The sequence below is a fragment of the Pocillopora verrucosa genome, chromosome 14 (genome assembly GCF_036669915.1).
Source record: "Pocillopora verrucosa isolate sample1 chromosome 14, ASM3666991v2, whole genome shotgun sequence".
Lineage (NCBI taxonomy): Eukaryota > Metazoa > Cnidaria > Anthozoa > Scleractinia > Pocilloporidae > Pocillopora > Pocillopora verrucosa.
Window position 1 is genome coordinate 1,426,628 of NC_089325.1, and position 24,949 is coordinate 1,451,576.

The 24,949-nt window shown below is 37.9% G+C and overlaps 1 protein-coding gene across 1 annotated transcript; it reads left to right on the top strand.

The window, feature by feature from the left end:
• Positions 1–8,062: 8,062 nt before the first annotated feature.
• Positions 8,063–20,786, top strand: LOC131779590 (uncharacterized). The gene is made up of 19 exons (XM_059096156.2): positions 8,063–8,183; positions 8,799–9,166; positions 11,293–11,457; positions 11,723–11,836; positions 12,337–12,465; positions 12,773–12,869; positions 13,094–13,312; positions 13,611–13,825; positions 14,336–14,497; positions 14,665–14,832; positions 15,342–15,452; positions 15,611–15,727; positions 15,900–15,990; positions 16,120–16,497; positions 16,759–16,881; positions 17,362–17,481; positions 17,947–18,081; positions 19,368–19,610; positions 20,287–20,786. Exons 1-19 carry the CDS (start codon positions 8,114–8,116, stop codon positions 20,595–20,597), a joined length of 3,336 nt encoding a protein of 1,111 aa, XP_058952139.2. The 5' UTR covers positions 8,063–8,113; the 3' UTR covers positions 20,598–20,786.
• The last annotated feature ends 4,163 nt before the right edge of the window (positions 20,787–24,949 follow it).

Genomic DNA, 24,949 nt, shown 5'->3' on the forward strand with positions numbered 1-24,949 from the left:
ATAAACAGGTGATATTTCTCATAATATAGAAACTTTTTTTTTTCTTTGAATGTCATGACCCAGATATGCCATTTTTGGTAGGTCTGATGGAGGCTCCAGTGACTGCATTTCAAGCATGGAAGTTAAAAAAAAAATTGAGAGAGTTGTGCAGACCATGTCCTACTTTTTATCCTCTTCTGGATATTTGCACAAATAACCTGGTCATTATCAGTCTCATTCACTCTCATTGCCCACTGAGCTTATGAATAGATGATAAACTCCTTATTTGTCAGATGAAGGAAGGAAAGCCTACCCTATTACCATAAATAAGCCCCTAACTCCACGCCCCCTCAAAATAATTCAAATGACTAGTACCTATGTTCCCTTGAATAAACTCCTAAACGGTTAGCAAGGAGCTCTAACGAAGTGTAGGGCTGGAAAATAAAAAAGGAGCTCATAAAGTTCTTGAAAATGAAGAAAGTGATAGGCAACTGAAGAAGCACTTGATTGTCGAACAAATTCTCCTTGTCAGCACTTGGGAAATGTGTAGAGAAAAGTATTGAGAATATGCATACTGATTTTTGGGTGTAAAGGATTAAGGACCGAAAGACGAAACTATCGAATTAACGTAGCACAGACATCATATCATCGACTAACAATTCTTAAACTGAAATTAACAGATATTACTTTTAACCAGTTTACTAAAATTACAAGTATTATATTACAGGAAAGATTAATCTTCAATTTGCCAGCCGTGAAACTTATAAGGAAGTTTTGAGAAAATCGCTCTTCAAAATAGCTTTAACACTAAAAACGACAGAATTTGGAAAAAGGACGGTCGTTCTACACTTTAAAATTCCCCTTATTATATGTGCAAATTGAAGATACATCTTTAACCCTTTACACCCGAACATCAGTTGCATATTCTCTCTAATGTTCTCTATACATTTCCAAAAGTACTGGCGAGGAGATTGTTGATTGAGCGAGTTCCAGAAAAACAACTTCAGCGCCACACAGCGTGAACTTAACTCTCTGTGCTTCCGCAAAACTCCAGTTTAATAACGAACGTGATCCCTTGTCAATCTCGTTTCACCATTTGGACTTTTAAGGAATTAAAATTTCTTAAAATTTAACATATCTTTTCGTTGTTCACAACACGAATAATACTTACTCTCTGTTTTTGGCCTCTTTTCAGCTTTTCGACCTGTTTGTTTTGTTTTTCCTGACATTTGAAACCGAGAGTAGCCAGGGAGTATCGTGCTCTTACGTAACCAGATAACGGGAGGAAGGTGGGAATGGGGGATTGTAGACCCCATCCTCATCACTTTTGGCCAACTTTGATGAAAAGAACCCAATTTAGCGAGTTTTCCATTTCGAGGTTTCCCACGTACATAAGAAAAGCTTTTCTTATGTACAGCGTTCGTAAATATTTCTATACAAACTCTTATAATTCCGCCATGACTGTTATTGTGCAAGATGATCATCTCACAGCTGGAGCTCGGGCCGCCTGTGACCCACGCGAACTTAATGGAAACAGAACATCAAAATAGTTTCTGAATTTAAAGAAAAACAATATAAAATCATAGTTGCTACAATAACATTTTTGCACCGGAAGAAGGCCATCACACCACTCAGATTTTGCACCATAGCGCCTTCACTTTATATCAGTTATCGTCTACTCTGATTAACTCTACTTTTGGGTGCCACCTCAGAACTTCAAACATAGACCTTGATCCCAAATCACCTATATCACCTATCATAATTCTTTGTTGTTTATTCTTGGATCGAAATAAAAAGATTTCCTTCACAGCAAGATTTACAATTTAGCATAAAGCTTACATTTCCATAAAACTTGCATGAGACTAGTTAGCCCACCCTAGTTAGCCCCACCCTCCTCCTTACATTGTATGTTTCCATTCATGGTTTTTTTTTCCTCATTTTCTTTTTCATGAAATAGCAGAAAAAATAACGCCTTCTTTGACCTCATTTGAGTAATACTTGATATCAGTCCTAACACGATCTGATGTTTTCCTATTTCATGTAGCATGATTTCAAAAACTTTGAGATACTAATAACACTCCTTAACCTCGTTTGAGAGAGATAACCAAGCTGTAACCCTTGCTCTTATTATTGTAAGAGCTTTTGTTGAAAGATGGTCTGGTGTGAGCTCGATGCTATTGATGGTAAACACAGTTAAAGGACCAGCGAGGATTCCCCCCGCCGCCAAAGAGAAAGTGATCATATATCCGGCAGATAAAACGATCAGAAAAAAACACATATACTGCAGAAATTGTAAGAAGACCTCAGTAACAATTTATTTAAATCCTCCAAAGAGAGCAAGTATAAAAAAACGATCGAGTAAAGGAATGCAAAAACGAGACAGTCATGTTTTTCCTACTTATCAGATTAGATGGAGTCAGTTAAATGTTTTAATGATAATCAACGTTGACTCATCGAAAGTATATCTCATCAATTTCATTTCTCCCTATGCGTTACGTAATTCTTACACAACCTTGCGCACCCACGCATAGGCGGCCCGAGCTCCAGCTGTGAGATGATCATCTTGTGCAACAGCAGCCATGGCGGAATTATAAGAGTTTGTACGGGAATATTTACGATGGCTTTAACGAATTAAAAAATACGTCAAATTCTCAATAAAAATACCTCACCTTACTTCCACAACGTATTACCTATTATCTGACCGCTTACTTTAATGAAAAGAACCCATTTTAGCGAGTTGACCATTTCGAGGTTTCCCACGTGCATTAAAAAAGCTTTCCTTATGTACAGCAGTCGTGAATATTCCTATACAAACTCTTATAATTCCGCCATGACTGTTATTGCGCGAAATGATCATCTCACACCTGTGATCCACGCGAACTTAATGGAAACAGAACATCAAAATAGTTTCTGAATTTAAAGAAAAACAATATAAAATCATTTCGCAGTTATTTGACAATAAATAAAAATGCAAATTCTAGTTGCTACAATAACATTTTTTCACCGCGTGAAGGCCATCACACCACTCAGATTTTGCACCACAGCGCCTTCGCTTTGAAGTTCATCGCCTGCTCTGATTAATTCTACTTTTAGGTGCCACTTAAGAACTTCAAACATAGACTTTGATCCTAAATCACGTATCATAATTAAGGTGTTTTTTTCTTATATTGAAGTACATAAATTTCGTTCACAGTAAGATTTACATCAGCATAAATCTTGAATTTCCATAGAACTTGCACGCGACTAGTTGGCCCTCCCCCACCCTCCTCCCTACATTGTATGTTTTCATTGATGTTTTTTTTCTCATTTTGTAAATATCATAGACAAGTTGATACAACTCGTTTCGGAACCCTATCCAAAAACCCCGTTTAAGCAACAGTATTTCAATAGTCCTTAAAACTTCTAACATATTCTTGTTTCTCATTGTATAATTTAAAAAAAATAGCAGACAATTAACTGTGACCTTGTTTGAGCAATACCCGTGATGAGTCCTAACACGTTCTGATATTTTCCTATTTCATGTGGCATGATTTCAAAAAATTCGGGATAGTAATCATACTCTTTACCCTTGCTTGAGAGAGATAACCAAGCTGCAACTCTTGCTCTTTCCAAAAGTTCAATTTTGTAAAAGCTTTTGTTGAAAGATGATCCGGTGTCAGCTCGATGCTGTTGATGGTAAACACGGTAAAAGGACCAGCGAGGATTCACTTTACGACTAAGAGAAAGGGATCATATCAGACAGAAACAACGAGCTTAAAAAGACATATTTTACAGTAACTGTAAGAGGAACTCAGTAACATTTTAATTTCAATCCTTCAAAGAGGGCGAATAAAAAAAAATTTAAAAAAAAAACACACCGAGTAAACGAGACAAAGTATGGCTGATCAGTTTCATTTCTCATTCTACTTTTGTTTCGAAAGGTCAGGGTGAATCCCTTTTACGTTGTTGTGGTTCTTTTTCATTTCAACAACTTAGTAACATTGTCACTCCCACCGAAAATAAACTTTCATACTCTTTTGAATGACAAAGACAGAAAAATGTAGAGGTGCCGATAGTAAAAGTTAGGCATATTTTCATTTCTTACCGAGCTCACAATCATCTGTACATAAGGCATCCATGAATACCAATGTGACGTAAATCAGTCACCCTATCCTGTGAAAACATGTGTAATTCTAATAAATACCGCAAAAAGGTTAAAGAAAAATCCAGACAGGAAAAAAAAAAAAAAGAGCACTTGGCACAGCTGACAAAATCAGTGATCTGTTACAGGATCGGAATTAACAATCCCGTAACTTCTTTGAAGCAAATAGCTATGGCAAATTTGCCTTTCTCCTTTTCATGGAAATTGACAACGAAACAAGCTCAGATCTCTTCCTATTTTTGCTGATTGTATTTGCCCCGCACAAGTGCTCTGAGTGGCTAGCTCGGAAAGATTAGAACGTAATTTTTGTTTCCGATTAGCCGTATAGACCGGGAAATCGTACATGGAGACTTTGATACTTTCGACTATTTCTTTTTCTTTCTTCCTCAACTTTGTGAAGCAAAAAGGCCCTTCCGTTAATTTGTTATAAATCTGCTGAGGTTATAATATATACGTTTCCTGCTTTAAGAGAACCAAGAAAAATTCGTGCCGCTGAAGAGAATCGTGATCATGATCAAGCAGACGAAACTTAAGACAGGGTTGAGTCTCTTTTATTATGTTAGGCATTTGGTTCTGGTAAATTTACATTTTATCGTCCATTTTTTTTAAATTGCTGTTTGTAAAGGCCATTGACTAGCTCCCAGATGGATATCTACTTTCTGCTTTCAACTTAGTTTTACCTTGCGGGGTTTGATTCCTTCGGAGTACCAATCAAATTTCCTTTCTAGCACAAGTTTTAATTACGGTCCATCTTGGCTCCCCTTATACTCCCTTTAGCAGTGATGCGTCACCAGTGCAGAAAGCTGTCGTCCAATAACAAGCGATATCCCTTTAACGGGAAATGGTCGGAAGTACTGACTTATATACAGATAAGACAGATAATTTGAATAAACGGACAAGCCTCAACTATTCCGGACCGAAACGTACACAGACAGTCAACTCTTCCCCGGTGTACGCTAGTGGATATTGATTTCACATGTGTAAATTTATGCCGCCTCATCCCCCACTGCAGTTAAATTGTCATGCCGATGATCCGATAAGTCGCGAATTTTTTTCGCTTAGGTTCGGGGAAAAGCTCCTTAGCGTTACTTAAGTAGAAGTGTTTTTTGATGCTTAATGCGAAAAAATCTTTCCTAACTACAATGTTTCATTTTGGGTTAACCGTTAGACGTAAAATGGCCAAAATTTCTACTGTTAGCTGTAAAAGCATCACCCCATTGAGACCCTCATCTCAGCTCTCAACATTGCGTAACCGAGATGAAAGCATGAACTAATTACTTATTAATCAATACTACATGTTTAACGTTACAACATGAATGTAAATTTAATCTATTTACCAGATAGATGAATATTTAGATGTAGAGATGAGTAAATGTGATTCGACTGAAAATAAATAATAGATACAAATATATAAGTACAAATATAACAACAACAACAACAACAACGACAGAGCTACATGAAATATAAACGAACTTACAATTTTTGGTGTAACCAGGAAAACTCTTAAACAAAAGTAACACGGCGCTAGCAAAAACTAACGAAACGACTGACTTGATTAAAATCAACTAGCAATGAGAATTATCGAACGAAAACAACGCTTATATCGCTACCAGCGTTACGTAGCCCTAATACAACCTTACACAAAAGACGCGAACTTAATTTAATAGAAACAGAACATCACAGTAGTAGCTCAATTGAAAAAAAAAGCAATTTAAAATCATTTCGCAGTTATATGACAATAAATTGAAATGTAAATTCTAGTTGTTACAATAACATTTTTGCACCGCAAGAAGGCCATCACACCACTCGGATTTTGCACCATGCATAGCGTCTTCGCTTTATATGTTTATCGCCTTCTATGATTAACTATACTTTAGGATGCCACCTAAGAACTTCAAACATAGACCTTGATTCCACTCACCTAGCACAATTTTGGTGTTTAATTTTTTATAGATTTACATCAGCATAAAGCTAACATTTTCTTAGAACTTGCATGAGACTGGTTAGCTCCCCCTCCCTCCTTCGTAAATTGTATGTTTCCATAGATGTTTTTTTCTCATTTCGTAAATATCATAGACGAGTTGATACAGCCCGTTTCGGAACCCTACCCTTAAACCCCGTTTAAGCAACAGTGTTTCAACAGTCCTTAAAACTTCTAACATATTCTTGTTTCTCATTGTATAATTTCATAAAATAGCAAACAATTAACGCCTTCTTCGACCTCGTTTGAGCAATACTCGAAAACACTAGTCCTGTCACGTTCTGATATTTTGCTATTTCATGTGGCATGATTTCAAAACTTCTTGATAGTAATCACATTCTTTAAGCTGGTTGAGAGAGATAACCAAGCTGTAACTCTTGCTGTTTCCAAAAATTCAGTATTATCGTAAGAGCTTTTGTTGAAAGATGATCCGGTGTCAGCTCGATGCTATTGATGGTAAACACATTTAAAGGACCAGCGGAGATTCACTCCACCGACTAAGAGAAAGTGATCATAGCAGACAGAAAAAAACGAGCCAAAAACACATATTCCACAACAACTGTAAGAAGACCTCAGTAACATTTTATTTCAATTCTCTAAAGAGAGCAAATACGAAAAAACGACCGAGTAAAGAATGCAAAAACGAGACAGTCATGTTTATCCTGCTTATCAAGTTAAATGTCTGAATGATAATCAACTTTGCTTCATTAATCCAAAGTATATCTGATCAGTTTCATTTCTTATTCTAATTTTGTTTCGAAAGGTTAGGGTGAGTTCCTTTTGCGTTGTTGCGATTCTTTTTTCATTTCAAGAACTTGGTGACATTTTTACTCCCACAGAAAAAGAAGCTGTCATCATTGTCTTGAATGACAAAGAAAACAAGGTTGAAATAGAAAAAGTGAGGTATATTTTCACCTTTTACCAAGCTCAAAACTAGCTGTATGTGTAAGGCATCCATGAATACAAATGTGATGTAACTCAGTCACTCTATACTGGGAAAACATGTGTAATTCCAATGAATACCGCAAAAGGGTTATAGAAAAATCCAGACGGAAAAAAAAAACCAAGAGCAGTTGGCGCAGCTGACAAAATCAGAGATCTGTTACCAGATCGGAATTAACAACCCCGTAACCACTTTTAAGCAAATGGCTACGTCATTTTTCCTTTTTTCTTTTCAAAAAAATTGACAACGAAGCAAGCTCAGATCTCTTCCTGTTTTTGCTGATGGTATTTACCCCGCACACGTGTGCTAATTGGCTAGCTCGGAAAGATTAGAACGTAATTTTCATTTCCGATAAACCGTAGAGACCGGGAAATCGTACCTTGAGAGTTCGATACTTTCGACTATTTCTTCGGTTTATTGACCAAAATGATAAACGTTTTGTTTCTTGTGTGGTGTATACTTATAGAATTATTATCACCTCCATCACGATAAATAATTTTTTATCATTCCATTCGATACTAAGCAGCAAAAAGCCAGAACATTCCAAGATGATACATTTCATCTTGGTAACCTACCCTTTAACCCTGGCTAAGGAACAGTGTTTCAACAGTCCTTAAAACTTCTAACATCTCTTTGTTTCTTATTGCGTGATATCAGGAAATTGCAGACAATAAAGGCCTTTAAAAAGCTAGTATGAGATAAGGCAACGAGACGATCCGCCCAATTAAATGGGAGAAGAATACCTCTAACTGAAAAATGAAACTGGACTCTTGCTCAACCAGCTCTAAAAGAAGAGACAAGTGCGGAGGAAGGGACTTATGGAAGACATGGGTGAGTTTTATTATTCAAATTATACTCAGACTTGCGGTAGACTCCTTGGACATAAACGTTATGAAAACCTAGTCACGTGAGCTACTTTCCCCTGACCTCGTTCCGGCAAACCTATCAAATATCTCATTCCATATTCATGGTATCATTTAAAAAGCGGCAGAGGCTTCTTCTCGCATTCCCTGCTGAAGTTTGGGATCAGCGAATCCTAACGAAAGGTTAGAACTTGTACTGCCACTGAATGGACGCTAAGAAGACATTTAGGCTCTCCGCTCTCCTTGTGTTTCTCCTCCAGCTGTGTCTTTCAAGTGGTGAGAATCTATATTTTTTTGTTCTGAGCTTATTTGATACATTCGCAAGAATTTAACTGTCTCTTTTATTGTTCCTCATCGCACCTTTGTTTACTTTGATTTACGAGCCGAAAAAAATAGCAGAAAATACGCATCTCCTAACTCGATCAACCCTTCAGGTGATCACGTCAGAAAGGAAGATGATTTTTATCAGCTTTGAAGTGATTTGCGTCCTAAACAAAAGCAATTAAATGGGTAAGAAGTCTCTAATCTGGGATAATATCCACCTGAAATAAATCATAAACCTTTGTAGAAGAATTCACATAAACTGTCAAAGCTAGATATGCATGTGGTTTCTCGCCCTTAGAAAATTAACTCAGTCTATCTGTCTCTGAAGTCGCCCTCTGGTCCTAATCTTAAGGTGCGTAAATGTTACTGGCTTTTTCATTGTACATTTCACGTGGGTTAGCGATAGCCCAAGGCCATCAACGTGCAATTTTGCGAGTAAACATTGCAATTAAGATCGAAAGTCACCTTCGGGAGCCAGTAAACTGTACATTGGTATTCCTGCATTTTTCTGTTCATAGTTGTGATATCGATAGTACCAGCCTTTCTATTTGATATGTTCCTTTATAGCAACTGTCTTTCAAGCTGGAAAGGTCAATATAACAGACACCTCCCAAAACAATCATGGTTGCCAGTCCGTCTCTTTCAAGACGCAGTTCCAGGGCTCGGGTGGCGTCAGAGTGTTCGTCACCCTTAACCATGGCAACAAACACATCAAAATCCACGACCCAGCTGTGCTGTGGGTGAAATCGATCTCTACGTCAGGATTTAAGGTTTGCGTTCGCGAGGCAGGAAGTGGCTCAGCAGGTACGTCTGTTATCAACTGGTTTGCATCTCAAGGTTCGCATCAAGGAATTAAGTTTGGCACCGTGGACTTCGATGAATGGGCCACAAGAACACAATGCAAACGAGTATCGATCACTGGTAACCGCAGTAATGTAAGTCTCGTTTCAAGTTTAGTCGTGTTCAACGTGTAGCTAAATTAGTACTTCAACATGTCAAATTTAATTGTCAAATGAATAAAGGGGTAAGTTTCTAAAGAAACTGTTGGTGCTGCGTCGGTGGGAGAGTACAGCAGGTAATTTAGAGTTAACAACGGCATAGGGTGAAATATGGACTGGACTATTTTTTGGACCATTTTAAAGGGGAGGAGCACACCATTAGTATTGAGGGAGGGGTGGCATGAAGTCTATCAGTGCTAAGGGAGGGGTGGGAGGCAGAGTGTTATTACCCAGGGAGGGGTGAGAGGTAGTTATAATAGTAAACACTACTAGTTAATGGAGCTTTTACTCGATTGTTCAAACTATTTTAATTGTATTTTCGACTGAATTTTTGTATGTCTAAATTTTAGCGCTGGACCGCGGTGTTTCGTCATTTTTTTATCATGCGAAAGCGAAACTGCCACGTAAACACTGGACTTTAATTTTTGTTGAAATATTTCGTTTACGATCCTCCACTGTTGAGTTATGCGTGCGCCTTTTGAGTCAACTTGTGCACCATCAGTTGCTTCACGTTTCTCTTTGTGTATTCAGTATGTAATTACTAAATTTATCTATCTTTCTTTTGTCATTGATCTTATCAAACGAGGTCACGAAATTTCGGTCCTTAGCCCTTAACTTAGTAGCATACAGAATTCACAAGCGCTATCGCAATTTTTAAGTTTACGCCTTTACTATATAAAATCATTAGCGAACGATTTCGAAGAGGAATCCGTGTTCTCGAATCAACCAAAAACACTGCTTTACTTGCAAAATGGGAAAGCGCAAATATCGATTTCATCTGTTTCGCAAACAAAGTAGTTAATCACCGACACCGGAAATCGCGACAAGGTATTCCTCGCGACTCCCTTAGGTTTGTTTTCCAATTTGCCCGGGCCGCTGCCGATCACATCTTGCATAAAAACCTACGAAATCTGCGAAGTGGAACTATGGTGGCTACTGTTGCTTGTCGATATTTTTTGTCGGCAAAACGTAAAGTCCAGTGTTTACGTGGTAGTTTCGCTTTCGCATGACGGAAAACCACCTCCCACCCCTCCCTGCGTAGTAATAGTCCGTCTCTCGCCTCTCCCTGGGTAATAACACTCTGTCTCCCACCCCTCCCTCAGTACTAATAGTGTGCTCCCCCCCTTTAAAATGGTCTAAAAAAAATGGTCCAAAAAATGGTCAAAAATAGATACTTTCAACCAAAATTAAGCAATTGCGACGAATCGGAATACCTTTAAAAGCAACGCACATGTCAAAATAGAATCGATGTTTTAATTGTTTTAACGAAAGGTTAGCCTAGCCAAGAGGAGCTTTACCTTAAATTTTAGTCGGCAACATAGAGTTTAGTTCGTTACCGCTCCAAAGTCGCCCTAAAGCATTCAGCCATTACCGAGACGTGTTCCAGCTGAGACGGCAATCGCACAACAGAGAACCTTCATAATTCTCACTGTTTTCTACAGTAAAACGTCAAAATTCCCTTTATTTTGCTGTCTTTTCCGAAATGATAACCAAATGAGATGCATTTCTGTCTTAATTGTTTTTAACTATTAAAAAGAAACAAACAAGCGACACACGTGGACATACTTACTTATCAACGAGATCGCACTGAGGATGGTAGGAACTGATTATGGAAGAAATCTTCTCCTAAATCTTCCATGTGCATGTAGTTGTCACAAAGCAGCCTTCTAAAATTGTTCGTCCAAAATAGAAAAAAACTATTTATAACTATTTATAACAATTGTTCAAGAGTTGCCCACACTTTGGAGGGAAAATCGTTTCGTCAGCGAAATCTCAAATTTAACGGTCCAAAAAATCCCCTTCTGTCCCTCGAAAGGGATTGAGATTTTTCAAGGTAAGCAAGAGAGTCACGAGGTAGGCAAAAATGTAAAGAAATGAGATGTGAAGAAAAAATTTATCTCGGGAATTTAAATGGATCCAGCAGGAAAAGAACTGAAAAATATCTCCTCGTCACCAATATATACTGATATTCTCACATTGCTTTACTAACCACTGTAAAAAAGAAGGTTAACGTTTTATCCTGGTTATAAGTCTGATTTATTTCCCTCTAATTTTCTTCACAGGGTTTTAAGAGCAAGCCTCAAATTTTTATTACTGTTCAGCATAAGCATACGAACAGACCATATGATTCCATGAATCTTTGGCTGGAAGATGTCAAGAAAAACGAGTTTCATATCTGTATGAGAGAGTTAATGGCGTTTGATGGCATCCATTCAGACCTAAAAGTGGTAAGTTGACAGCAAAATTTCAGTACAATCGAGAAGCACGCATACTTTGGGCCATAACCGGCGTAAATTCACTACCATCGTGCAAATTGCATGTGTTAATTAGCCTATTACTGTTTGTTAATTTTTTTGGTTTCTTTCGTTGCTGACTATACCAGCTTAGTTTATATATCTTTGCACGACGTAGATTGCTTTCACTATTTGAGATCATTGTAATCTCTCTCCTCCATACTTTTTATTCATTTTATTTTTCTTTTGTTCTCGTCAGCACTGGATTGCATACGACACCCTTCCCTCCTACTGGAACTTCTCTGAGCGAGGGAAAATTAATTTTGCTGGATTAGGGACTCCATTAAAGGAAAATAACTACGCTTTTTGCCAGGTAAAAATCATTTTTCCCTTACCCATTACTTTACTAAAGCTTTAGGTTGTTTTCTTGAGAGGATTTGGCGAGGGAAAGTTTGCGAAGAGAACAAAGTATTATGCGGTCACCCTGCGTTAAGCGATCGGTTGTCAAAGTTCCGAAAATTTTCCTCCTTAATCATTGTAATTTTCACCTCTATTGAGGGGTCACCTCTCCTAAGCGGCCGGTGGTCACCCTTGAGTCCCAACAGTTCTGTTTCTATTGTCTGCCACCTTTATTCAACGGTCACCCAAAGCCGAATCTCTCAAATAACTTAAGTATATCTCTTCATACAGGTTTAACAGTAGTCTTATTTACTTGGACAAAATGAATCAGTTATATTGAAAAGGAGGAAGCCCTTGTAAATAGTGCTGATACCGTTATGATCAGTGTTTATGCCTATCGCCTAGTTAGTTATTCTAGCCCATCAAAAAGAGCTGTAGACTACAATTTCGTTTTTTTTAATTAAAAAAAAATAGGATTTGAAATTTGAAACTTCATTCTACAAGCCACCTGTTGTCCTGATATCCGGAGGTTACGAAAACTCCACCTGTGCGTCGTCAAGTGATTCGGATGGTTGTCACAACGCGATGAACGTTTGGATGGAGGTACATGTCAGCTTGCCACTTGATTTTTTTTTCGCTATATTTATTGCTGTTTTGTTTTACTTTTTCTTTTTCATATTATTACTTGGTCTCAAAACATCATATCACATTGGTCAGGCAGTGGAAAGAGCTCTAAATAGGCAATGAGGCTGAAAGAAGTGAAAAAAGTTCCGTAACATGTTGTCTTTAAAACTTTTAAATTAGGTTCTAGGTCAGAAATCATTTGGGATAACATCCTTTAAAGGGATGGTATTGGGTGAATATAATTTTCCTTTACCTCTCTCTTTTGTTTTTAATCATTGTTTCGCAGGAAGTCAGTCAATCGGCGTTTAAGGTTTGTGTCAAGGACAGCCAGGGAATAAGTAGGAATCACGATCCAATAGCAGTAGATTACGCTGTCATTGGAGGTAAGCATTAGAGAGATTTTTTGAAAGCGGTTTACCCATTGATTGTTACAAACAGCGAGGCATGTTTAGGAATTGGTGATTGATCTGGGTTTTAAAGGGTTATCACAAGTGAAAAATGTCTAAAAAAAACCCAATCTTTTCTTGTCTTAAAAATTCTTCTTCCAACGGAAGCTTTGAAAATGGAAAAAGGCTCACTGTATCATTATATTTAATGCTATCCCAAGAGCCTGACCCGTGCATCAACGTTACATGTGAACACTTTGCTGTCTGCAAGGCATTCGACGCATTTGACGCTCGCTGTGTGTGCGAAGAAAACTGTCCTTCATACGAGGAGCCAGTGTGTTCATCCAACTCTACCACATTTAAAAACAAGTGTATCTTTGAACTGGAAATGTGCAGGCGGAAGAGAAACCATACTCTGTATCATCCTGGAAGTTGCACTGGTGAGACTTAAACTTTACTTATTTGTTCATTTTCTTTTAATTGAATATAAATCATTGTGATGTTGTCATCAGAATACCATAAGGAGTTGCAATATAAATAACAGTTATATGATAGTTCAAGTGATTGTGATAGCTGGTTATAACCTCCGTTGACATATAATGTGTTCCAGGGTTGTCAGTTAAGTGGTGTTTCAGCATGTTGTAATCACAAAATTTTAAATTGATGTGGGGTGGAAAGCTGCTAAACAATGCTTGCTGACACTGTATAACATGGTCTTCTTTATCGGTGCTGATTTAGGTTTTCCTGTCCGGCGTGGGCGAGTTGAACTTAAACGAGATGTTTCCTGGGCTGACACAGCTTGCGAGCTGGTGACCTTCCCACCATTTTCGTTCTATCCGGACAAACAGGTGCATGTTCAGATCACAACAAATCACTGGAACTCCACCAGAAAGAACTTCGTGCACGAAGCCACCGTCTCTTGGGTGGAAAATGTCAATTACCAAAATTTTAAGGTGAGTAATAATAAAATGACTTTAAAAAAATATCGATAATGTTAATGGTATTTCAGATTTGCTATCAAATTCTGTAACCAAACCAAAACTTTTGTAACAAGCAAAACAATTAAAAACACATTGTTTTTATTCCTTTTCGTGTATTTCTAGGTAACTATTCAGCAGAATCGAAACTATCAACCTAAATACTGCAAACTCTTCGCTGACTGCACTAATGTACTCTGAAAACCCCTTTTTTTATTTCATTTTTTGTAAAATTTCCGTCCCATTGAGTTAGTAAGTATATAAGTAAATCAGTAGGAGAATTATGTTATGAAGGTAACGCTTAACAGTAATTAAAATAACTGACAAACTGGTGGCCCTCAAAGTTCAAGTTAGTTTGCATTTGAGGGTGTCGTGCAGATATCATTTACCAATAGCGAAAAAGGCGGAAACACGATTTATTTGTTTCCCATTCATCCTTCACTCATTCATTCATTCATTCAGTCATTCATTTATTCATTTTTATAGGTTTGTGTGACGTCTGCAGGCAGAAATGACCGTGGTACTAAAGAATTTGCGTTCGTTGACTGGATGGCTTACCAAGGTGCTCCAAACGGAGGTGTGGCGGGAAAAACACGGATTCCAGAATGGTGGACCGGAACGAAATGCCAAAAAATTACCTTACCCAGTGTGAGCTTCCTTTTTGTTTATAATGATTATGTTTGACAATTTGCATCATCTCAGATAATGAAATAAAAATCATTTTAGCTAATAAAAATGACCGAGTCCTACAAATAGAACATTTCATTTTCCCTCATAAACAGCTGACAAATGTTAATTTGTTTAATCAAAACCAGGGTAAATTCGCTGCAAAACCTATCGTTCTGGCTACAGCGGATCACGTAAGTTCCGCCTACAAGCACGACGCCGCAAGTCTTTGGATAGAAAATGCCACCAGTTCCTCATTCTATATCTGTCTCCGTGAACTGCAAAATTACGATGGTCTCCATGAAGACATTTTTGTGGTATGTGGACTTTCAGCATCTTGAACCACTCAACGATTAACCAAAATCAAAGCTTATGGTGACCAAGTTTCGTTATAATAGTATTTTGTATTTTCACATATGAGTTTTTCCTCTTGCTGATTGATCCTCACATGGCTATTTCATTTGGTTTTAAAATTCGTAGTTTAGCAATCTCTTTTATAGGTCCACTTTTTTTTTCTTTTTTTTTTTTTTGTAGTTGTTTATTTTATGTTACTTTCTTAAGAATTTGTTTCGATGTGATTACATTTGAACTTTTAAGGAAACAATTGATTTATTTATAACAATTGTTCAAGAGTTGCCCACACTTTGGAGGGAAAATCGTTTCCTCAGCGATTACCTTCTTGCAGTTCCAAAATTCTCAGAGGCCTGCCGGTTGAACAAACAAAACGAACCCTCCCACGAACCTTTCAACCGAAATTCCTGATGCTTCTGGGTTAATGATACATAAACATCATTTTAAAACTTTATTTAAACATCTTTTTTTTAAGAGCTGGATGGCTTTCGAAGCAATACATCGCCCACTATTTACCGAAAGTAAAAATATCGAGTTCCCTAACAACAACTCGGTTTCTAAAAACTACAATGGCGCATTCTGCGAGGTAGGTAGCAAATATGCATGTTAATCGTAAATACCCAGAGTACAGTTGACACGGCTCGTAGTAACCAATTGTCACTCTTACTAGTAGTTCATCTGTCGTTTTGTTTGCTGGCTTACCTGACAGTTTTGAATACAACATTTTGGCCTTATTTTTTGCAGGACGTGCAGTTTTCAAAGTCGTATGACAAAGAGCCTACAATAATAGTTACACCAAATCACGAGTCAAAGGGAAACAACTTAAAACCAACTTACACGTCTGTTGCTGCATGGATAGAGGTGTCCTTATGTTTATATTCTTTACTTTTTGATGTTCGAAGGAGTATTTTCTAATGTGCATGATGCAGATAAGAGTTCACTTGTTTCAGCAGAACCCTATCCTTAATGTTTATGTTGATATTTCCTGATGTCAACTTTTACTCACGACAGCCTTTCTTGACTCAATTTTCAGCATATAAAGAAGTCAGAATTTCGTATTTGTCTCAAGGAGCTGTTTGCTGATCAGCATGATCCTGTTACCGTATCTTATGTTATTCTAGCTGGTGAGTACTTTTACATGACAAAAACAAAGTGATTGTCTTATTTCACATGTGGTCAGCGAACAGGAATACTAAGGGCTTGTTTCTTCTTGTTCTTCATTTTTCTTTCGTATGGTGCGTTGTTCGGTGAAGACGTTTGTAAGCCTGGCTGGTCATACTTCTCTGGTGTTTGCTACTTCACAAGTCAGTCATGCAAGAACTGGACTGAAGCTCAAAATACCTGCCAAAGAGACAATGCCAACCTGGTCGCCATTAAAACTCAAGAAGCAAATGTTTACGTTCAGCACCGTCTAAATGGAGAGAAGGGTTGGATCGGACTGAATGACAGAGACGCCGAGGGCACATTTGTTTGGGCTGGTAACCAGTCAAGCAACTTCACATATTGGGCTCCAAATCAACCTAATGATTTCAGACTAGACGAGGACTGCGTTCATACCCTAGGAGTTGGACATAGTTTTGAATGGAATGACGTAAGCTGCGGAAGCTGCCATAACTTCACGTGTTCAGAGGGTAAGGGAATTGTAATTTTGCACGTCCGTATCAGTCAAATAATGCATCAGCTTTGGATATTTTCTTGTTGGAGAGAAAAATTTCGGAATGCTTGTTTGGTTCAGAAATAGTAGATGGAATGCTGAAAAAAAAAGGGTTTGGAAAACTAACAAAGCTACAATCGGAAACCTCCCCCATCCCTTTTCACTACGCTTTATTTTAATTAACCTGTTTCTTAGTATGTTTCTTTTTTTGCCTTTTTTATCACCTTTTCTTCTCAAGACCTTGATGAATGCGTAGGAAATAATCATGACTGCAGCAAGAATGGTATCTGCACGAACACACACGGGTCGTATAAATGCCATTGTGCCAGTGGGTATAGCGGTGATGGTTGGAGTTGTGCAGGTATTACTTTAGGGGATTTACCCTCATTAAGGCTGTCACTCAGAGAAACTTAGCCAAGCGTAAATACTGCAATAATGTGTTCCGAGTTTATTTGCAAATCAATACATGGCAAAATTTCAGAACCCCCTATGTCATGCTTAAATTATGAAGTTTTGCCGTCTAATGTACTGATAAGGGATGGATTGATGATTGATTGATTGACTGACTGATTAATTGAATATATGATCTATCGATCGATCGAAACACAGAATGACCAACTGCTGAATAACTGACTGATGGACAGAGGGATCTGATTAACCGACCCATTTATTAATGCCTTATTGCTATAAGACCATTTAAACTTGACAAAATTCTTATCAATTCACTGTACTTAATGTATTGAAAGATGGAAGGGGTTAGCAACCTGTAGCTTTCCGCGTAAAAGGAACACTTTGGGCATGTTGGAGTCCCTCACGTTTTTTCTTACCGCTCCTGTTGCAGATATAGATGAATGTTCTATAAGTAATGGGTGTGATAGCAGTGCAACGTGTCAAAACACAGATGGATCGTATACTTGTAGTTGCATAAACGGCTATACTGGAGATGGAAACACTTGTAGAGGTACATTTACTAGGCTATAGGAGGATTCCATTCTTCTCCTCAGCCGTTTTTGAACAAGCTTTCGTATCTAACAATTAATATTTCGAATAAAATTAATTGTTTTCAGTATTTCTTTTTCAATGTATTCTAAAATATCTTAAGCCATCATTCGGGTGTGCAAGACTCTGTAGCTAGTGCAGTTGACCAAAGCGGAGGAAAGCTGATGAGGCATAAACAGTCCGCCGGGGTAAAGTACCAAGTTCTCTGCAGAAGATAATTTATTTGCTATTCATATTTTGCTTGAATTAATCGGGTTTTTTTTAAATGCAATGCAAGCGGTCAAATACTTCTTTAGGAGAATTATTTCTAACAAACGTTTCTCCATCACTCACTTTCCCTGTGACACCGCAAAGACCTTAGTGATAAAAGGGATATTTTCATTGACTCGGGCAAACCTTAAGATGTGTTCTTTCTCCTATCATTTAGATGTCGATGAATGCACACTCAACAGTCATGACTGTGATGCCAACGCAAATTGTACAAACACACCAGGATCTTTTACTTGCGAGTGTGACCATAGCTCTCACTACTATGGCAATGGAAAAACGTGCTATGCTAACCGTAAGTTTGGACTTTAATAGTCTTTCCGTCATTGGTTTGTGAAAGGAACGTTGGCCAATGGGTCTTGGTTTTGAGCCCTGAAGCCCGTTTCCCGAAAGTTCTGGTAACTAAGCCATATTTAAAAATCAAGATTTTAAGAAGAGAGAAGCAAATTGTGGAACCTAACGAGTCCACCTTGGGTTTTTTTTAAACTTATCGTTTTGTGTCATGATTTTCAAAACATTTGAAACCCCATCTTAAATTAAAACAGAACTTCTTTTCAGTTCCGTTAGGTTACCGGGACCTTTGAAAAACGGGCCCCTCGCCCGGTTGGTTTTACTATCACGCTACCTATAACCGGAGATGAGTGTATATGGGCACTTTCAAACTGTGATGGAATAGAAATTTACCACACTGTGAGGTTCTTCTTGCTAAATCAGATGAGCTCGAGTGTCTGGGTTGTTAGAATGAGCACCAATACCTTACCCTTAATATGAAGCTTAATGAAATTCGCGCTAGTGTTTTAATTGGGCCACGTGATCGAATATACCTTAACTGAACCTGGGAATATATCTCGTGATAATTTTCTGGTGACGTTCCCTCTGGTTTCACACTTTGCCCGATCAAAGCTCTGAAAGTCGGCGGTAGGCTGTTGATGAAAGTTTTTTTTCCACGCGATGCCAAAAAATGTGTGGTGGATATGAGAGAGGGTAAACAGAGAGAACTTATCCCTGAAACATAACTCTTTTTCCAAAGATAATTTTTTAAAATCTAATTTAGTACGTTTTACTGCGTACAGCTATTTTGAGAACAACAGCTGATTGGTTGAAGTGAGTTGAAATTTGATGTGTGACGTTTGACGGCATGGGGTTTGTTTGCATGTGGTTTGGTGTTCATTATGATAACGTGATGACATTTTTTGGTCAAGGCATTAAAAAGATAAGCTGAGCTCTACTCCAGAAGCCTGAGTTTATACATAAACTTCCCCTATACTCCACACATGCTAGATAATGACTTAATAGCTAGCTTACGTGTGGTTTGAGAATATTCTCTTATGTTTGAAACCAGAGATTATGAGTTCCTGCTTCGCTTTCGGAGAACTTTTTGGCATGTCGGGACCGATCATATCCGCCGAAAAATGTCCGAACACTGAAAGAAGGTTGTTAATTCATGTCGTGGAAAAGACAGATTTCTTTCAATTTAGTGAACTAAGATTTTAGTAATTCTTCTGTCACTAGTGCTTTATCTGTCAGACGTTAACACAGCATACACATTATTGACATTTCCGTTAAATTTTTTTCTCCCAGGTGGCCTCGATGACTCATATATCATAGGTGGAGACACAAGTAAAATGACCCAGCTGAATTCCTGGCTTCATTCCCGCTTGCAGAGTGCGTCGAAAAGTTACTGGAGACGGTGCTACAGGGCTTCTCAGAATGGATGGTATTCACGAACATTTCACCGCCAGTGCGATAACCTTGGACCCACTGTGACCATAATTCGTGCTCATGGCTACATATTTGGTGGTTATACTGATAAGTCATGGCAATGTACGTGAGCTACCACTGCAATCTATCAAAACAAATTTAGAATGTTCAATTCTAGTTTTTTTTAGGTAACGCCTGGCAAACAATGATTACCTAGTCGATACATTTGATCGAAGAAAAAGACAATTTACTACACGTGATATAAAACTGTGCTTTTTTGCTAGGTTTAACTTGTGGAGGTTTTTCTTGATGGTGACTTTGCCACACATTAGCGGACCTCTAAAAGTGAAAACGTTCCGCTTTAGTCACGTTTCATTAGATTTTATGGATTTGAAGCTGGATTTCAAAGTGAGGAATTTGTGTTTAAATTTAAAGTTTTGGAATTCTAAACGATTTTTTTTATTTTGAAACCCGTAATTTCGACGTTCTTGTCTGTGAGTTTTCCGAGGTATTCAAATTTTTTTCCATTGACGTCCTTACATTAAGTATTCAAGCATTCCCGAAGCTCATTCGACTCTAAAATTCTCCGGAGACGATGAATCCCGAAACTCTCTATTAAATCTGGAAAAAAAATCTCCTCTGCTGGTTTTAAAATCTTAAAGTAAATACAAAATGGGTAAAATTTTGGTTAGAGTTGACGATGTTGCTTCAAGCAAGAAAAAAATTAAGAAAAAAGAAAAGAAAGATACTTTTGTAAAGATTTATAAGTCATAAAAATTAAATTGCTGCTTTTTTTCAGGGTCCCAAGGATACACCTATTCAACACGAGCCTTTATCTACTCTCTTAAAAACTACTACGGATACGGATACTTTAAAAAGGATGTTAACACCTATCCATCTTATGCCACATACAGCTACTATAATTACGGCCCGACCTTCGGTGGAGGACACGATATTTACGTTGCAAGCTATGCAAGCAGTAGCTATAGTTCTTACTTCAGCTGTCACTCGTACACCAGTCCATATTGTAACAATTATATGTGGACAGGAAGTTCTTCTTTCTGCGCAGATGAGGTAGAGGTTTACTACGAAGCGATTTCAACCATTTGAGTAACTTTTAAGAAATGATTGGAAAGTGTAGATCTCTAACAATCCTAGCTACATCCTTCTAATGAAACTTTTTTTTTTCTATCGAGGTTACGGCACAAGTTAATTAGAAGCATGTTTTCATTTTTTTTCTTATATATACATGTTTGCCCGTAAAAAGGTTGTAAGCTGATTAAAATTTTCCGAAATGAAGATGACACTTGAGTGTATTTTATAATTACACACCGTCTGGCTTACTGTTTTATTAGGCTAAGACTTACTACAAAAAACATCTTAAGCAGAAAGCAATTTGATGAAAAAGAAAAAATTACACAAGGAAAATTTAAAAAAGACATCAGCATCAATTTATGCCTGTTTTAGCATTTATCACGTGCGTCATTTCATCTGTTCAGGGTACGTTTTGCGGTGGCTGGAAGCAGCTAAAGACAGAACAAAAACAAAAAAAATGTCCGGCGATAGAAAGCACCCGGCATAGTTATATAAATGGTTTGGTCACACTAAGAACGATATTTGAATTGATTCAAAATGGATTTTTTCATTATTGAATAAAACGTTAAACGGAACGATTTTTGAAACTTCTGCCCTAGTTTTAACTTCCAAAGTTGTCAGCAGTAAAACTGTTCAAGAGAATTTTGAACTTACAGTTGTTATAGACGCCTCACGAGAGGTTTCACAACAGGAAACAGTTTGAAAATCTGTTGACAATGATCCCGAGGACCACATACTGAAAATGTGGGAAAATGATTTTTTAATACCAACTCTAAACTGTCCATTGACAAATAGTTAGTTGCCTAATAAGAAAATACGAGAATATGAGAAGAAAAATCAAGTGGTATTGAAGTCTCTACCAGCCAATCACGAACGGTCGTTGAGATATCAAATTGCATGAACATGTCACGAGCGTGGGACAAAGAAAAGATTCTGAGTCCCCATGAGGAATCGAACTCAGACCTCCGGATTCCGCGCTCCGATGCTCTACCACTGAGCCACAGAGACTCTAGAGTGGGCGAAGTTCATGTTTGTAAATAGAATAAGAGAAATGGTAAGCTTTGAGCTCGGTAAAGAAAGAGAGAAAGATTTTTTTTATCCCACGCTCGTGACAAGAATAAAAAACAACCATCTCTGCTATTCTATTTACAAACATGACTCTATTAACATTGCTGATCTTAGCAGTATGCGGAACGCGTGTCACATGAACTTCGAATTCGTAATAGACCTCGCTCTCTCTAGACGAAAAGTGTGGCACTTTAGTCACCTTTTCTCTCCCTTGTTAGAACTTCTTCAAAATCTTGCCCTTTTCAATGAAACTCTAGGAGTTACAATAGCAGAGTACTGTGCATGTTTGTCCAGAGTTTTACGTCCACAACTTAAAATGCTTTTATCTTAGATGGCTTTTTACATCAAAAAAGGTACAAAAGTGCCAGTGATCGGGGTTTCGCAAACAAAAGAAGGGAACAATCCAATTTTATGTTGAATAAATAGATAGATGAGAGACTAATAAACGCTGGCATATTCCCCCGACCACCCCGCCAATTTTAAACAGGGTATTGAAGAGATTGGCAGAAAGTCGGGTGTAATAGTATAAACTTTCATCTACGTTCAAGTTTACCGTTTCGAAAAAGGCCTAAAGTTTACTCTTTGAACTTGAATGTTTTACTGCGGTCAAGGCATTTGAGGAAAAAGTCTGAAACGTTATTATGTTTGACCTTGTCTACTTAGCATTATGTTGACCAAGTTACAGCTTTTCAGCTTGCGTGGTTTTGCAATTACAGCCACTTTTTTGGAACCATGTCTTGTTGCGAAGCCGCGTTGCAAAAGTGCCACATTTGGTAACATTGAGCTAGGAATTGCGACAAAGGGAGAAATGACCTTGCAAAGCGCCTGATTTCAAATCCTTTTGTACATAAACTCTCTTTGTATATATCTTGTTCTGCTAGTAATTCCAAGCTAGCAGCTTATAACCCATTCCTGCAGTTAGAGGTAAAACCTGCTCATCCTCCATACACATGCTTTTGGTGTTTCGACTGATTTTGTTGTCAAGGGGAAGTTTTAAACACCATATTTTGTACTTGATAATATTAGAATTCTACTGACTTTATAGCATAATAAAATACCCAGTCGTCCAATTTCCATGAGCTGGTATAAAACTCCGGGAAATCGGCCGCTTATTTTTAGCGCCAAATATGCATATAAAGAAAGATGAGCGGGGGAAGTAAGGGGTTCAAACTTCAGTTAAGTTTGCTTGTTATAATAAAACAGGCAGTTATTCGGTTTTTAGCGAATGTTAAATAGTTAATGACCTCTAGGCATCTCTACTGCAGAAAAGCTCCGTTCTGTGATAAAATTCCTCACTTAAGAGAAAAATGCACGAATTAGTCAGCACACTCGCATGAATGTGTCGTAGTTAAAATGTTTGAGGTAATCTCACTGAATTTTTATTCCTTTGAAGACTGAAAATAATACAACTTGTGTCAGAGAGGCAAGGGCGGCAAGGAATTTTTCATCGAGCATAGAAAATTGCACAACGTCGTCAGAATTAAAAGAAGTCAGATGTTTTCAGCTTACCTATAGGTCTATTTATTTTGGCTGTTGCTTTTGCTCGTTTTTTGTTTCTTTTTACCGACAAAGTAATGACGTCGAGCTTAAAAAAAGAAGTTCAATTTTCTAATAACCATTTTTTTTTTTGCGTGGATTTAAAACCTCAAATAATTCATTGAAGGCACCGTGGAATGTCTTGCACAATATCGCAAGAGCACAGTAATTCCCAAGGTGAATCAGTCGCTGTTGGATGATGGATTAATATCAGGGTTGAACACCATTTCCAGATTATCTGAGTATGCTAGCCCATAAATAATAATAAAAATGATAGCTGCTTCCAAGACAACTAATGCTGCAGCTACAGCCACACACTGAAGCAATTTTTATTACACCATGAACAATTTTTGAAACATTTTAAGTACTGCATTGTAAGGGTAAGCGTTCTGCACGAAGGGGACACGCGATAGACACTATACAACTTGAAGGGGCTTTGTCAGGGATTTTAACAAATTTTTAAACAGCCAAATTATGCATTGGTGTCGTAGGAAACCTGAAAATAACTGCCATTTTTATTAACAATTGCTATATCAGAGCACTGAAACAGCTTACAACCGTCTTTGGCTGCGAATGGCTTAGATGGAAATGAATTACAACGTGAAAAATTTAGGCTAAACTTTTCAAGTTGTTTCCTCGGGCCATCAAAAAATCGAAATTAATAGTAGGGGTCTTATTTCTTTCCGCAAATTTATTTATTTTTTATTATTTTTCTCTGGATGTTTTTCTGGGTTAAGTAGTCTACCAATAATTTCAGAGCAGTTTAGACCAACTATCCACAAAATTTCCGTGACGTAGCTCCTTTAATTATTCCCCTAATATTCCTCCCTTGCACCTCGACAGATTGAATCAAAAGCCAGAGAATCCGGCCATCTTAATGAACAAGCGAAAGGGCGGATCGAGAACACGAGAGGAGCCAAACTGAGAAATCGATCAGAAAGGTGCCCAAAGAAGATTTACAGGGTGGCGGGGGTAGGATTTCAAGGCTAAGACGTTGAGGGGAAGAAAAGAGGGAGAAATTAAAAGCAGAAATAACAATGACATACAATCCGCGACTAAAAACTAATGCTCCCGTTGACATGTAATATGCTGCGTTGCAAAATTAAAGACGTCAATCAAACAGGCGCGGGAAATAAAGAATGACTAAAATGAAAGCAAATAAAATATACGAACGACTGAATGTGCTGCATGTTGAATTGAGACTGAGCCTGTCTGCCGAAGGCAGTGTTTTCAATAACGACTGAACGAAATAGCGTGAGTTAAATTGACGACTGATAACAATCAAACTAAAACGTTCCCCAACGTGAATCGTGAGGGCCTGAGGTAATTGGAACTAGGAAATTTGCTGGGCATTTTCTATCCGTAAGGGCGCAAGCAAATGCAATCGTGACAACGTCTCCCAATAACAAAAAGAGACAGAGAATTTCTGGATTAATGGTCGTTTCTGGGAAACTGCCCACCTACCCCTCCCCAAACCTAACATTTTGCCCAAAGAAAGAAGTAAGTTTTAATGTTAGGTTAGGGGAGGGGTAGGTGGGCAGTTTCCCAGAAACGACCATTGATCCGAATTTCTTCTATCTAGAAGCCTGATTATTGTATTCCAGAAATCGAGTCGTTAAATGTTGTTACTGCTTCAAAGCTTTATCTTATGTTCCGGCAAAAAAGAAGAAGGCCCAAGTCAACTATCAAAGTTAATAGAGCGCCGATAAACGACACTGGTGCGCGCGTTATAAAAACGATAACGAGTTGTGAAATTGCCATAC